General features: G+C 33.1%; 1 protein-coding gene and 1 long non-coding RNA gene across 5 annotated transcripts in view; both read right to left on the bottom strand.

The window, feature by feature from the left end:
* Window positions 1-13,887, bottom strand: part of CHPT1 (choline phosphotransferase 1) — a 42,522-nt gene that overhangs the window by 9,310 nt on the left and 19,325 nt on the right. For 2 of the 4 annotated variants that reach the window (XM_082349660.1, XM_082349661.1), the window contains exons 4-8: window positions 9,920-10,004; window positions 6,993-7,124; window positions 4,560-4,718; window positions 3,975-4,100; window positions 1,651-1,761 (exon numbers count right to left, since the gene is read on the bottom strand). In XM_082349660.1, the coding sequence (XP_082205786.1) occupies window positions 1,651-1,761; window positions 3,975-4,100; window positions 4,560-4,718; window positions 6,993-7,124; window positions 9,920-10,004 (613 nt within the window). Of the gene's footprint in view, window positions 1-1,561; window positions 1,762-3,974; window positions 4,101-4,559; window positions 4,719-6,992; window positions 7,125-9,919; window positions 10,005-13,887 lie in introns of all 4 variants that reach the window. The other 2 variants (XR_014233158.1, XM_082349662.1) reach the window with 2 other exon arrangements.
* On the bottom strand, window positions 6,461-6,986 carry LOC309608952. The gene is made up of 2 exons (XR_014233169.1): window positions 6,867-6,986; window positions 6,461-6,829 (listed from the first exon to the last, which is right to left on the bottom strand). It is a non-coding gene; the product is annotated as an uncharacterized lncRNA (long non-coding RNA).

The raw sequence follows: 13,887 nt of genomic DNA, 5'->3' as shown, positions 1-13,887 counted from the left end.
TTTTAAAAATGAATCCATACTGATCCTCTTTTTCTAACTATGCTAACTTATATAGGAAGAAATTAGTCCTCCACCGTTAACAAATATCTGACGTTAAGGGGACAGTTTACTTCCTAAATTTTTGCGTTTTGTAAAGCCTTTTAAGCCAAAGTACATGCTGGAATGTAAATTTTAAGTATTATAAAATTTAATATAAATTTTAAGTACTATTCAAATTAAGAAGGTTCTTACTGAATTTACCAGTTGTTTCAGAGGCAAAATAAGTACTCCAGAGTATTTTCTGTGTACTTAATTCACATAAGTATATATTTTTTCCTTTTTTAAAAAAATATTTATTTATTTATTTGTCTGCACCAGGTCTTAGTTGTGGCATGTGGGATCTAGTTCCCTGACCAGGGATCGAACCCGGGCCCCCTACATTGGGAGCATGTAGTTGTAGCCACTAGACCACCAGGGAAGTCCCTATTTTTTCCTTTTAAGGAATATCAACTTCCACTCTTTTTTCAATATGCCTTTTTCTTGCATATTAAGATATAGTACATGTTCATTACTCCTTTTTAAAAAAAAATTATTTCACCATATGGCTTATGGTCTACAGAACTGTTGGATAAAATTACAAACAGGTAAGATGGGAGTCCGAAGATTTGGATCACCAAAGACCCATGTGATAGTTCTATTATTCATAATGAGCAAGGTAAACACTTTTAAGTGAGAGTGGAAAGATGAGAATCAGTACATAATGTAGTTAGTGGTTGAATAACAGATACTTATTTTATCCCCATTTTACCTCAAATGAGTAAAAGTGTACTTGAAGTAGCTTTAGCTGATATTCTAAAGGGAAGATATTTTTGCTATGTTTTCATAAATTACTAATTTTCTTGCATGTCAATTGTGCTTTAGCTACTGTTTTGTTTTTCACAAAGGGAAATGTTTAATGTCTACTTTTTTTGTGACAATGAAATTTAAACTCAGAATATCAAGGAACAAGTTGCCCTCACTGTAAAGATTCATTTGTTTTTCTGAACTGGTAAGATAATTCCTCTTACTAACTACAAATTATAGAAGTTGGTATACTAAAGCAAGTATTTCCTTTTATACAATAGTAATTAACATACCTTTTTGAAAATGGCTAATAAAAAATACCTATAACATCATGTGACTCAATAATTACACTATTACAATTCATGCACTTATGCAATATTATGAACGCACTTGTCAATTTTTAGCGAAGTAAGCATCACCCTCAAGATGGCTAAAATCCTTTAAGTCCTGAATTTTTATGTAATCCTTTGGCAGAGAAAACCCCAATTGTCTGATAAGGATTTCTGAGACAAAGAGATTGCTCTTTAGAACTACAGTGGTTCAATTTCTTATACTCAGAAAATTGAAATTTCTTTCTTTGGTTTTGTTTCTAATTAATTTATAGATTGTATTACTCTGATAATACCTTGATAAAAAATGTTGATACACAACGAGGGCTTTGCCACTGAAACAGACATAATGGAATCTACAGGACTTAATGTTTATATTAAAATATAACCTTATTTGATAGTATACTAGCCTCCTGAAAAAGGAGATTTCCTTCACTCATAGGTTCCCCTAACTGCTTCTCCTCTTTTCCTTGGGCTATTAGTCAATATGCTTGTGAACCTGTTCAGGTGCTTGATGACATGAAGTCTTGAAGATACTTAGATGAAGGTGTCTTGAAATTTGCAGGCACAAAGCACTAAAGTACCTCATCATATCAAATGAAGAAATGACCTTTAGAAGCAAAAAAGAAAATATAAAATGGATTATGGTCTATCTTTTCTAAAGCAGCAGCTATTTTTCTGTCCCCTCGCCCCCTAAACTCAAACCTTAACCAAAAATTCTTCACCGAAAATATTACATTTTATAGTTCATATTTGGACCTCACTGTAGTCCGCTGGAATATGCAGGGTATTTCACAGTTACAGAAACTGAGGCTCAGAGTGGTAAAAGGTATAGACTAAATTACAAAAGCTGGAAAACAACAGAACTCAAGTCTTCTGACTCCATATCCTTTCAGTTTTCTACTGTGCAACAAAGCCTCAAATTTTCTACTAGAAGGGGCTATCAGTCATTATAATGAAATCACTCCATCATATACTTTTCTTTTTCCTTATTCCTTTGAGAGTAGTTGTAAGAAAGTAAAGGCCTGGAAGAGACATCATAGTTGAGGGAAGGCACATACAAAATTGTGTTCTTTACAAAATTAAGCAGGGAGGCACACTATTTAAGAACTTTCCCAGAGGCTGGGGGCAAATGCTTCCTTTTAGAAAAAGGAGCCTCACAGCTCTGCCGGTGGAGGGAATTCTCACCACTGAGGGGAAACATCTCCTTATCATTTACTTGAAAAACTCCGTCTGACTCTTTTCTCTCTGAAGCAAGAGCCTTTTCCCTAAGGATGCCAAAGGGCACAATATGTTTATTTTGGTCCACATAGTGTTTTTCTGTTTGTTTTTAATTGTGGTCCACAAAGTGTTTTAAAGAAAAATTGAATTCGACTTTCTCACCATAATCTCCACCACTGACGTAAAACCAGGCCAACTCACTCATTACAAATTAAGTGCTCAAATTTTTAACACCTGCTATTTTAATTCTGTTAATTCCATTTGGTAATACTTACGTTCACTAAAAGAAACCCTACATTGAATTTTCAGATATTTTGAAAAATCACCACCTATTTCTTACATTTAGATTGTTTTGGAGCCCTAATAATATTTATAGTGGATAGCAAATTAAAGGAAATTATTCTGATTTTCAAACATTTTTTAGAATATTGCCTGAGAAACTTTCAAGGACTAAGATTTACATCTCACCACTATTTGAAGAATGGAAGACTTCTGAATGGATATTAAGTTATTAACTTACTCTGAAAAAAAGTATAATACTATAGAACCTAGTATAAAGGATGATCAGATGTACCCCAGGGGTCCATGCACAGAACAGATAGGCTTTGTTTTAATACCTCTATCTAACAAATAGTGTGAGATCATTTAAATTATCAAAAGGTTCAGTGTTTCTTTTAGCTAACTTTAGTATCAGTTTTTGTATATCACTAACAATTTGGTGAAGTCCAGTGAGGTCTGGAGGTAGGGAAAAATACAGCAAAATTGTCCAGAACTACCATTAATTGAAGACCAACCATAAAGATAATGTTTTAGTAAAATAAAAAATTTAGTAATGCCTCCTTTATCCACTTGTGTGATTAAAGTGTTACCAACAATGATTTTCTTTTCCTCAGATGGCTAAAGCTTCCCTCTTATGCACCAAATTCTATTTTATAATAATTTTGAATAGAAATTAATATATGTATTATCCACATCACTTTTTAAGCAGGATGCAATCAATGAGAATTTAATTTGCTTGATAAGAGTCATCATTATTAATATAAATTTTGCACTATCCTCAAGGGCCATACAGATACGTAGGGTTGCTTACTTCTAGCACAAAATGGTCCCAGAACCCTGTACTGGGTAGTACTGTCTGTTCTGTTTTGTTTCCTCAGTATTAGCTGACAGTTCTTGATACAATAGTGCCCACCTCTGCTAACACCAACTACAGTTAATTTACCTGTTATCTGCTATAAGCTCATAATAATTCTAACAAGCTGGATTAAATAAGTCAGACACTAATACATGTTTGTAGTCCTTTGCCAGAGAGTGAAGTGATTTTTGACATCTTAGTACTGTTTTTTTGGTACTATTTTTTTTAAGGTACACCGTTGTGTTTTTAAGGATTTAGGTTGTTGGAACCCTGATCTCCAGATATGTGGGCCATTTTCAAACACAATATAAAGCAAGCTTTAAAGAAGTAATTTTAAATGTTCAGAAACACTTACGGTATAGATTAGAAAGTAAGGCTACCTGATATCTCACTGAAATGACTCTTAAGCATAGTATTATCTGACATTTGTTAAAAATAAATAAAAATCTTACCAAAAAAGCACTTACCATTGCTATCCATAGAACAACATATTCGTCTACAAAATTATTAAAGTACTGGTCTAAAAATAAAAGACCTGGGCCAAGAAAGACAGTGTCTTGAAGATACAGTTCACTTTTGGTCATGTGAGCTATCTATAAAAAAGTAAACAAAATAATTTCACCATTAAATTTTAAATGTTTTAGCTTTTAGTTTCAGGATAGAATTAACTAGAAGTTTAATTTACTATTAAGACAAATAAGGATAAAGAGACCATTTATTTAATCTCACATTTGATATGGGAATACTGAATCTAAAATTTCTCAAATTCATGACTGGGTAGCTTATTAAAGTTTCCAATATTTAAATTCCTTGATATCAGAAGGTTATAATTGATAATCATTGCTAAACAAATAATTAAAAGAACTTAACTATACACTAAGGAGTCTGTCTGTGAATCTAACATTCATTTACAGTATTACTTGGAGCACAAAGAGCTAACTATTGTGATGATAACACCATAAAAAACCTACCCATTGTATGAAGTAGTTTCCAGCTTTGTGTTTGAGGAACAAGTACATATTTATACCATGAATCATAAAAGAATTTCTTACCACCAATTTCTGTGAGATTTTAGCAAAGACACATCCAAACATTAGGGTATAAAGACAAGGATGTTTTTCAAACAGATTAGTTGCTGACTTTTTGTAGATCATTATTGCCAGTATAATAATTATTCCTATGTGGAGTCCAGGTGACAAGACACTGGTACCCTAATGGATAAAGCAGAAAATCAGCACCAAATTTTAAAAATGCATTTATTACAACGCAAATATTTTCTAAGCATCTATTTTGTGTTAGGAACTAGAGACCTAGAGAAGAGTATGATAATGTATGGCCTAAAGGAGTATACAGACCTTAGCCATGCTTTTCAAACTTCCACAGAAACCTAGGGTTACACAGAGGTAATACAGTGCTTAGATGTTTGATTCCAATTTTATATGAACACACATTTTAAACTAATAACCACTAAAAAAATAACGTGATTTATTCTATACCGAATTTTACCATGCTGAAGGCCATCAACACTCCAATTGCCAAGTTAACATATTTTTGTGCAGATATTGAAATAAAGCTTAACCTGCCACTTTTACACAATATCTTAATCACTGATTAGGAGGAGTTTAATTCTTCCCTGGTCTCTCTCTATACCAATATCCCACCCCTGCCCCTGCCTTTTGCATTTAGACTACAAATGCCCTCTTATGTAACATTGTACAACCCGACCCATTACATTTTTATCTATGCGAATCAGGATGCTCTCAGCACTGCTTATCCTAAACAAAATATTGAAATAAATTTGATTTTAAGGCTTACTAAATATATAACCACCAATTTAAATGTATCTATTAAAGCAGGCTTATTCTTGTTTGTTACGTTTATATGTTACAAATTAGAACTTACTATAAAATTACACGAATAATATTATAAATATTACAAAATCATATCTTAATAAAACACTATACTATATAGTAATGTTATAAATATTTAGATTATTAAAATAGTGCTTTTACCTGTACTTTGGTTCTATAAATTTTATTCAAGGAAATCTGCTGCTAAAAAAGTTGGAAAACCACCAGTTTAAGAGTTTGAAATCAACCACTCCTTAGACACAGTGTTTGATTTCTTGTCTTCCTTCAAACATTTAATGAATTATGTCTTAGTAAAATATTCTAAAGTGGATGCTCATCATCACTAAATCTCATCGTCTTTAGTGGAACTCATGTTCTAGCAAGTATTCTATTTTATCATCCATGGTCAAGCAAAAAGTACTCTTAAGCATCTTATGCAGAATACTTTAACATTTCTAAAACAATTCTGAGGTTAACTGACAAAACACCTCAAAACACAACAAATTAAAATTTCCAAATATATCAGAACTTATGTATCTAAGTGAGTTTTATACTTTGCCTTTGAATTATGTATATAAAATATATTCATAAAAATTGATAATTTATGAATTAGATAGATTCCTTTGAAATAGCCTTAAGAGCCAATGTATAAGTCATTTAAGAGAATGAGTCTTTTTTTAAACTAAAAATGCTATATTTCATGTTTTTACTCCTCTTATTTATTAGAGCTGGCTTCAAATGACTTTGACTTTTCTCAAAATCAAACCCACCCTTAAAAGACAGAAATTTTGAACTACAGCACTGAAGAAATTAAAGAGAATGAACTATAGCTTAAAGGCATTCCAAGAATGTTTTGACAGAAGATGGCATCACTGGAATAAGTACTTATCTTATGATCAACTACCTTGAAGATGACAATATGTTTTTTTAAACACATGGATATTATGTTATATTTGTTAAAAACCGGGCAGAATTCCTTTCTGCCTCTTTCCTGTGTAAAAGTATTGAAGAAGTTTTAAAAAAACAAATATGAATAAATACAAAAGAATTATAGATGAGCAAAGTGTAAAGAACACAAATACAAGGTGTACCAACTCCAGAACTGAGGTTAAAATTTTTACCTTTTAAAATATTAGGAGAGTTTTAAAAATACATTTCAGTGAAATTTCAATAAAATTTACTTCATGACTAAGAAATTGCCCCATATGTGAAACCATGACGTTTGGCAGCTTTCCTGACATTCAGTCAGGAACTCATTCCCTACTCCTCCTCCTCTCCTATATCAGGGCCAGGCACAACGAGCAAGAAGACAAATGGTAACTCTTAATTATGTACAGTAATGAAACAGCAGATGATTAAACCGAATGTCACAAAAGTCTACTCTGAGAAAGGCTGTAGAAAGAGGAAAAATTCTTTAACATCAGTCTAAACTGTTTTAAAAATGCTTTTGTATTATGTGCCTAAAAAGAATTCTTTTAAGATATTTAGTTTCCTTCCCTATTCTTGAACTTTGTCATATTTTTAGTTTCCTTCCCTATTCTTGAACTTTGTCATATTTTTAGTATCTCTGTAGCTGGGTGAAAAGAAAATTCATCATAAAATTAATACTGAATGATGATGAAATTAATGTCTTACTGCTATAGTGGATCCATTCTTGCCAACACCACCATGGAGGATAACATGGAAATAATTTGAACAGGAAAATATTGCTCCACCTACTACTCCGAGAACTGGTAAGATCTTCAATTTTATTTCTAGGACGGGTATCTTTAGGGGTAGAGGAAAGAAACACATCATTAAGAAAACAGAATTTCTTTTCCTATTAAAAAGTAAAGAAACATTATGATACAGCCCTGTACAATAAGCTATTCTTTTTCTTATAATCAAACCTTAACTTCTGGAATGTAACCTGAAGTGGTAACTTTTCTTTTAATGGTTTTATCTCTTAAAGTGAAAAATCCAGCTAAGTCTATTTAAATAAGTGGGATGAAGTATTTTATCTCACAAGCCTTCATCTGACTTAAGAAACATGAAAAAGGATAGTTCACTTGACTTTAGTACGTCTAAAAGGCAGCATCACAGGACAGTCAGACACCATGGTCTGCATCATGAATGTGACAAACGTGTGTGCATGCAAAAGTTTTGTGTAGTTAATATCCAGGATTAAATCTCTAGCAATATATATTTACCTGTTGGTCAATTGCTGTTCAAGAAAACTTCCAAAGGCAGCAAAGGATTTAAAAAACAGTAACAATGAATTGCCAAAAGCTGTAGGCTATTGTGTATTGAAAATATACTTTGAAATACTGTACCAAAATCTGTGGAAACTACAGATCAACAATTAAATTTAGAAGATCTATATCTAAATTCAGCATTCTTATTGATGAGAATAAGTAGGTATGCTTTCTTCCTCTGGTATTGCTAAAACATTGAATGAAATGATTTTAAGATTAAATTCTTCCCCAGTATAACCAAATCAGAATTCCAAATTTAAAACAACCACATCTGACAATGACAGAGTTGCCGAACTGCCTCTAAGTCCACGTTCACCTTCTAATGGGTACTGGCTGAACAGGTACCATGAAAGATAACATCGCATCCCTCTAGCATATTTTAGAGGCCTATGTATCCTTGATTCTATTATTTATTCTTACATGATAAGAAGGGATATGAGTATCTCAGGGAATGTTCCTCTACTTAAAAATATGCTCAAAGTCTATTTCTGAGCCTAGTGATATGAACTGTGATTGGCAATTCTGAAACTAAATGCCACAGGGAAATCTCTTACAATTTTTAAAAAACAGACTTAATTTTTAAAGCAATTTTAGGTTCACAGCAAAACTGTACGGAAAGTACACAGAGTTCCCATATACTCCCTGCACTCATACACACATGCTTCCCCACTATCAACATCCTCCGCCAGAGTGATACAATCCATGTGTTACAATCCATGAACCTACACTGACACATCATTATCACCTAACGTCCATAGTTTATATTAGGGTTCACTCTTGGTGTTGTACATTCTATGACAATGCATAATGCATAAATGACAAATGCATAATGACAGGTAGACAGGTATCCACCATTATAGTATCACACAGAATAGTTTCACTGCCCTAAAAATCCCCTGGACTTTGTCCATTTATCCCTCCTTAACCCCGTAACTTCTGGCAATAGCAGGTCTTTTCACTGTCTCCATCATTTTGCCTTTTCCAGAATATCATATGATTGGAATCATACAATATGGAGCCTTTGCAGAGTGGCTTCTTTCACTAAATAACATGCATTTACGTTTCCTCCATGTCTTTTCATGGCTTGATAGCTCTTTCTTTTTAACACTGAATACAATTCCATTGCCTGGATGTACCATAGTTTATCCATTCACCCACTGGAGGACATCTACTGCAGAACTTGCTTCCAAGTTCTGGCAATTATGAATAAAGCTGCTATAAATACCTGTGTTCAGGTTTTTGCAAAGATATAATTTTTTTTTTTTGGCTGTGCCATGCAGCTTGTGGAATTTTAGCTCCCTGACCAGGGATTGAACCTGGGCCCATGGCAGTGAAAGCACAGAGTCCTAACCACCGGACTGCCAGGGAATTCCCTGCATAGACATAATTTTTAACTTATTTGGGTAAATACCAAGAAGCATAGTCGCTGGATCCTATGGTAAGAGCATGTTTAGTTTTGTATCTCTTACTATTTTTACCAGGGTTATATAGCTTAGTGATTAAAAACAGAGTCTGGAATCAGCTCCAGTACTTACTTACTAGCTATGTGTCATTGGACAAATTACTTAATCATTCTAAGACTTATTTATAAAACACAAAAATGACAGTATCTATTTCACAGGGTTGTTCTGAGGGTCAGATGAAAACAGTGATAGTAAAATATTTAGGAACATAGTAAATGTTGAGTAAGTATTAGTTGTTGACTATTGATATTATCCTTATTACTCTTCTTAACTCTCTGGGCATGAAGTTTTGAGTCAGCCAATACTGTAAACTTAGGTTGTAGAGACGGAATAGTTTCTTCATAAATTTTCTGCCTATACAAAGCATGAATTTATAACAGTGGCCTCCTGAGAGTCAACTTTTATCAAAATACTGAGGTCTCCAACCACGCAGAAAATAAAAACACTCCTTAACATGGGAAACTTCACTATAGTAGGTTATAAAAAATGCAAATTAGCAACTTTTCTTTCCTAATATTGAGGGACAAGTTTCAAGCATAAAATATTTTACTGAATTTACTTTTTATGTATCTATTTTATGAGATAAATTTTGGCCTGAAAAGGTAGTTCAACTAGTCTGTTTAATTTTATATTAGGGAAATGGGGTCATTTTCCTTTATGTGGTAGTATATTCATGCATAGGGTAGTATATTCATGCTGTAATAAGGTATATAGAATAGTAAAATTATAAAATGAATAAAAAAGGTTAAGAAATGGAATGACTATTAAATACAACTCCAAGGATTTCTGAAGAAAATTAACAATGCAATCTTTTTCCTAAATATTTTTAAAGTACTTAAATATAAATTTAAATCCTCAGATTTACCGTATAGTCCCACACTGTTGCTCCTCCAAATGTAGACAACACAAAGATGATCACTAAAGCTACCTGGATTTCAGTTACATCCACTCTAAAGAGGAAAGATAAAGAACAGATGTTTGTAAACCAAATTCCTAAATATGAAGGTTAATTAACCTTATATTAAAATCAAAAGATGTAAAAATCTCTATAGACTTAGTTTATTTTTACCTTTAGTTTCATCACCGAATCATCAATTAACTATACTGTTAAGTGAAAAAGCCTACAGAACAACAATGCGCTTACATATAGGTAAAAAACTTGTATAGCATATATAAAATTGCTGATAACAGTTATCACTGAGATTACAGAAGGCTTTTTATCTTCTACTTTACATACTTCTGCAAAGTTTGAATTTTTTAATAACAATTATGTATTACTCTTGTAATCAGGAAAAACTATGATAATATAAAAACCACCAGATGATTTAAGGCAAATTCTTAAACACTCTCAAGTGAATTTCATTTAAAAAGTAGGGAAAATTCCAACAGTTTTTCTCATTACGTTACTAACAGGCATTATAGTTTTTTGGTTTCCACAGACATTTTCCCCCTATATATAAACATACTTAAACTTCTTTCAAAAACCCACTAAACCAACATCAGTCTCTAATCTGCATCCCCTGAAGCTATCAACTCCTCTCTCCTTTGCTCCAGAAACAGGCTGAGAAGTAGTCCACATTTGTAATTTCCTCCTCTCTTCATATTTGCTGCTTAATCCATTATAGTCCAGTTTTTGGCCCCATTCTATTAAAACTGTTTAAGGTAAACAGTGACTTTTCAATTTGTTGAACGCAAGGGATACATTTCAGTTACTATCTCGCATAACTCCTCTCAATATTTAAAATGCTGATCACTCCCTTTTTCTTGAAATGCTTTGCTATGTTTTTATTGCCATGTTCTCTCGTGATTCTCCTACCTTGCTGGAAGCTCTTCCCAGGCTCCTTCCTCCACATCTTAAATGCTACTGTTTCCAGAATTCCTCTTTTCTCTTTTTAGATTCTCTGAGTATTACATCTATACCTAAGACTACCATCTATATGCTAATGACCTCTAAATCCACTTCTCCTAATCCACATCTTTTTTTCCCAAGCTCCAAATTTTTATATCTGTCTACCTACTTTGCATCTCCATTCGGATGCCCTGGAGTCTTTAGATGCTAGAGGAATACTTATTGTTCTGCAAATATAAGAAATGTAGGGATTAGATGATAAAACAGATCCAGATACAGAAGAAAAGACTTCTCAACTGCGTTATTTTGGGGGCATTTAGAAGGAGAAGGTGAATGGAACATTAATGCACAAATAAAAGGAAAATGTAATAACATCCAGTATTTGTGAGATCAGTGATGGGCAAACCAAGGCCTCCAGGCTGCATGGAGAAATAGTCAAGTTAGTTGAAAAAGGTAAATGTAATAATATAATGTACAGTATTTTGTGGAGAAAAAGGAAAAGTAATAATATTTACTAAGATCTGTTATGAGTCTTATGAACTATAAATTATGCCTGTTTTTTGGGAAGGGGAAATTGAAATGATTTTTTCATGCCTGTATTGAAACAGTTGGATATTACTATAGGAAAAAGACTCCAGAGCCAACATTCTTGCTACTACATCTATGATTTATTATTAGAATTGTGCACTCTTTTTCCAGTAATAGTGGTAGAATTACATTAAGTTAATCCATAATTTTTCCAGGATATGATTAGTGACCAGAAGCAACTAGAAAAGCTGACAGAAGTTACAGAACAAACTTTCTCTGAACTAAATGACACATACAGGGATTGAGCTAGGAACCTTGGTTTCACATATGCATCATTCACACCACAGATTTTAAATTAAACTGAAAGCTTCATTCTTCCTCTCTGCCTTTTAAGGATAAACTAAATAAATGACAATTCTTTTTTTTTTTGGAAATTTTTTATTGTTTATTTTTTCTCAGTAATTTTTTTCTTTACAATGAAGAATGTTGGTGTTCATGCATGTATGTTAAATGACAATTCTTGAGTCTGGAAAAAAGAAAGCTGAAAGGATATGGTAAAAAGGGTGGAATCACTAACAAAATCCTTAAATATCTGAAATATGAAGAGCCAGTTGAAGCTTGAAAGATATATTAGACAAATAAAAGAATAATCTGTATAACAATTTACAAACTTAGAGAACTCATTAGTGGGTCCAAGATTTTAAAAAGTAAATCCAAAGACATAAAAAATCCAAGAAAGATGGATACTGGGGATATGGTGCAGGTACATTCTCAAACTATTATAGAGAACAATCTACAACAGTGCTCTTCAAAGTGTGGTCTAGGGTTTGTTACAGTCCGCAGTAAGTATAGAAATTGAGAGCAAGCATTTAGAAACTTTCATCATAGTCTGATAGAGTAATTTTGTATCTCTTGAATTGAATGAAATATGGGGGACTGCATTTTGTAAGTCTGTTTTTTGTTTTTTATTTTTTTAATTGCATGTTATCTCTCCATGATGGATTTGAGGGGTGGGCGGGGTAGAAATTAGTTCTTTACCACAAATATGTGGAAAAATGGACATAATACCATATGGAAATTCTAAGGATTTTGAAAGAAGGGAAAATTAACACTGAGTCTAAATATTCACATGTAAATAACAAAATACCACATAATACAAGTCAACATTGGACTTGGTTTAGATTTTTTAATTAAACTTTAAGGATTGTTTGCTGTATTGAATAGCATGGGAGCAGACCCTTGATACATGGGAGCAAACATGCTATAAATAAGATATGCCTTATCTCACATGGCAAGCATTAATATAGGGACAGATTTTAACTGTAATCCTATAAATTATTTCACTAACTATACTAAGGAAAATACTAATATATCACTGATTAACTTTAAAAAATCCTTAATTAAAAGTTGAAAATTATAGTTTGAGATAGTTATTAATGTTTTGTCATTTAAATTATCTTATTCAAGATAACAAATTCATATTTGTACTAAAATCTATGTATTTTCAGGAGATAAAACATATAACAAAATATCTACAAGTAAAATAGAATAGTATTTCTTTTTCTGTTCTATGAAACAGTATAAAACAGTATTTTTATGGTCATAAGAAAAACAGAATAGTATTTAGTAGCTCTCTTCCTTCTCTGTTTAATTTTTCTTCATACAATTAGGAGAGGCAATCTGCCATGGACCCTGAGCATCCCTGCACGTTCTTGTGGGGTGTGCTAAGAATCCAAGATCCTGAGCACCCTTCACCCGGGCCACTTCTCAGGGCTGTGTATGCAGTGAGCAACCTTGAAGGATGAGGTTACATCTCCCCGCAAAGAGCAGGCTTGCTTCCACTTACTATAAAAGCAACAGATCCCTCAGTGTTCCTCTCCCATAATGCCACCCATCACATGTGCAGGCATTCAGCCAGTCCCACCGCATGACCCCATGGGGCTCGGGAGTGGAGCGAGGGAACCCGGCATGAACCTGAACCTCAGGCTACTGCTTTTGCCCTGAGTTATAAAGTTGTCCTCTGCCTCTGACCCAGGAGTTTTGTGTCTTCTCTCAGCATCCATGAAACATTAACCGGCTTGCTTGGTAGCTTGTAAGGGTAAAATCCCAGACTCTTTACAGTTCATGACACAGAGCACTTACCACTCACTAGCTAATGTGTTATGTGCAGTATTTACTTGTTTAGCTTGCTTTATTGTCTGTCTCCTATATTAGAACATAAACTCCAAGGGGGGCAGGGATTTTTGTCTGTTTTGTTTACTCATATTTTGTTTACTCATGTTATCCTAGAACCTAGAACAAGGCCTGGCATATACCAGATGCTTAATAAATATTTGTATGAATACTGCAAAAATATTTATTAAAATTCATTGTAAAAATATTACATCAGTAGTCAATAACACTCAAATTATATTGACCTTCTATCCTCAAATTTATTTTAACTCAGTTTCTTCTGT

Source organism: Balaenoptera borealis (assembly GCF_965194805.1).
Source record: "Balaenoptera borealis genome assembly, chromosome: 13".
NCBI lineage: Eukaryota > Metazoa > Chordata > Mammalia > Artiodactyla > Balaenopteridae > Balaenoptera > Balaenoptera borealis.
This window is presented reverse-complemented; position numbering and strand designations above follow the sequence as displayed.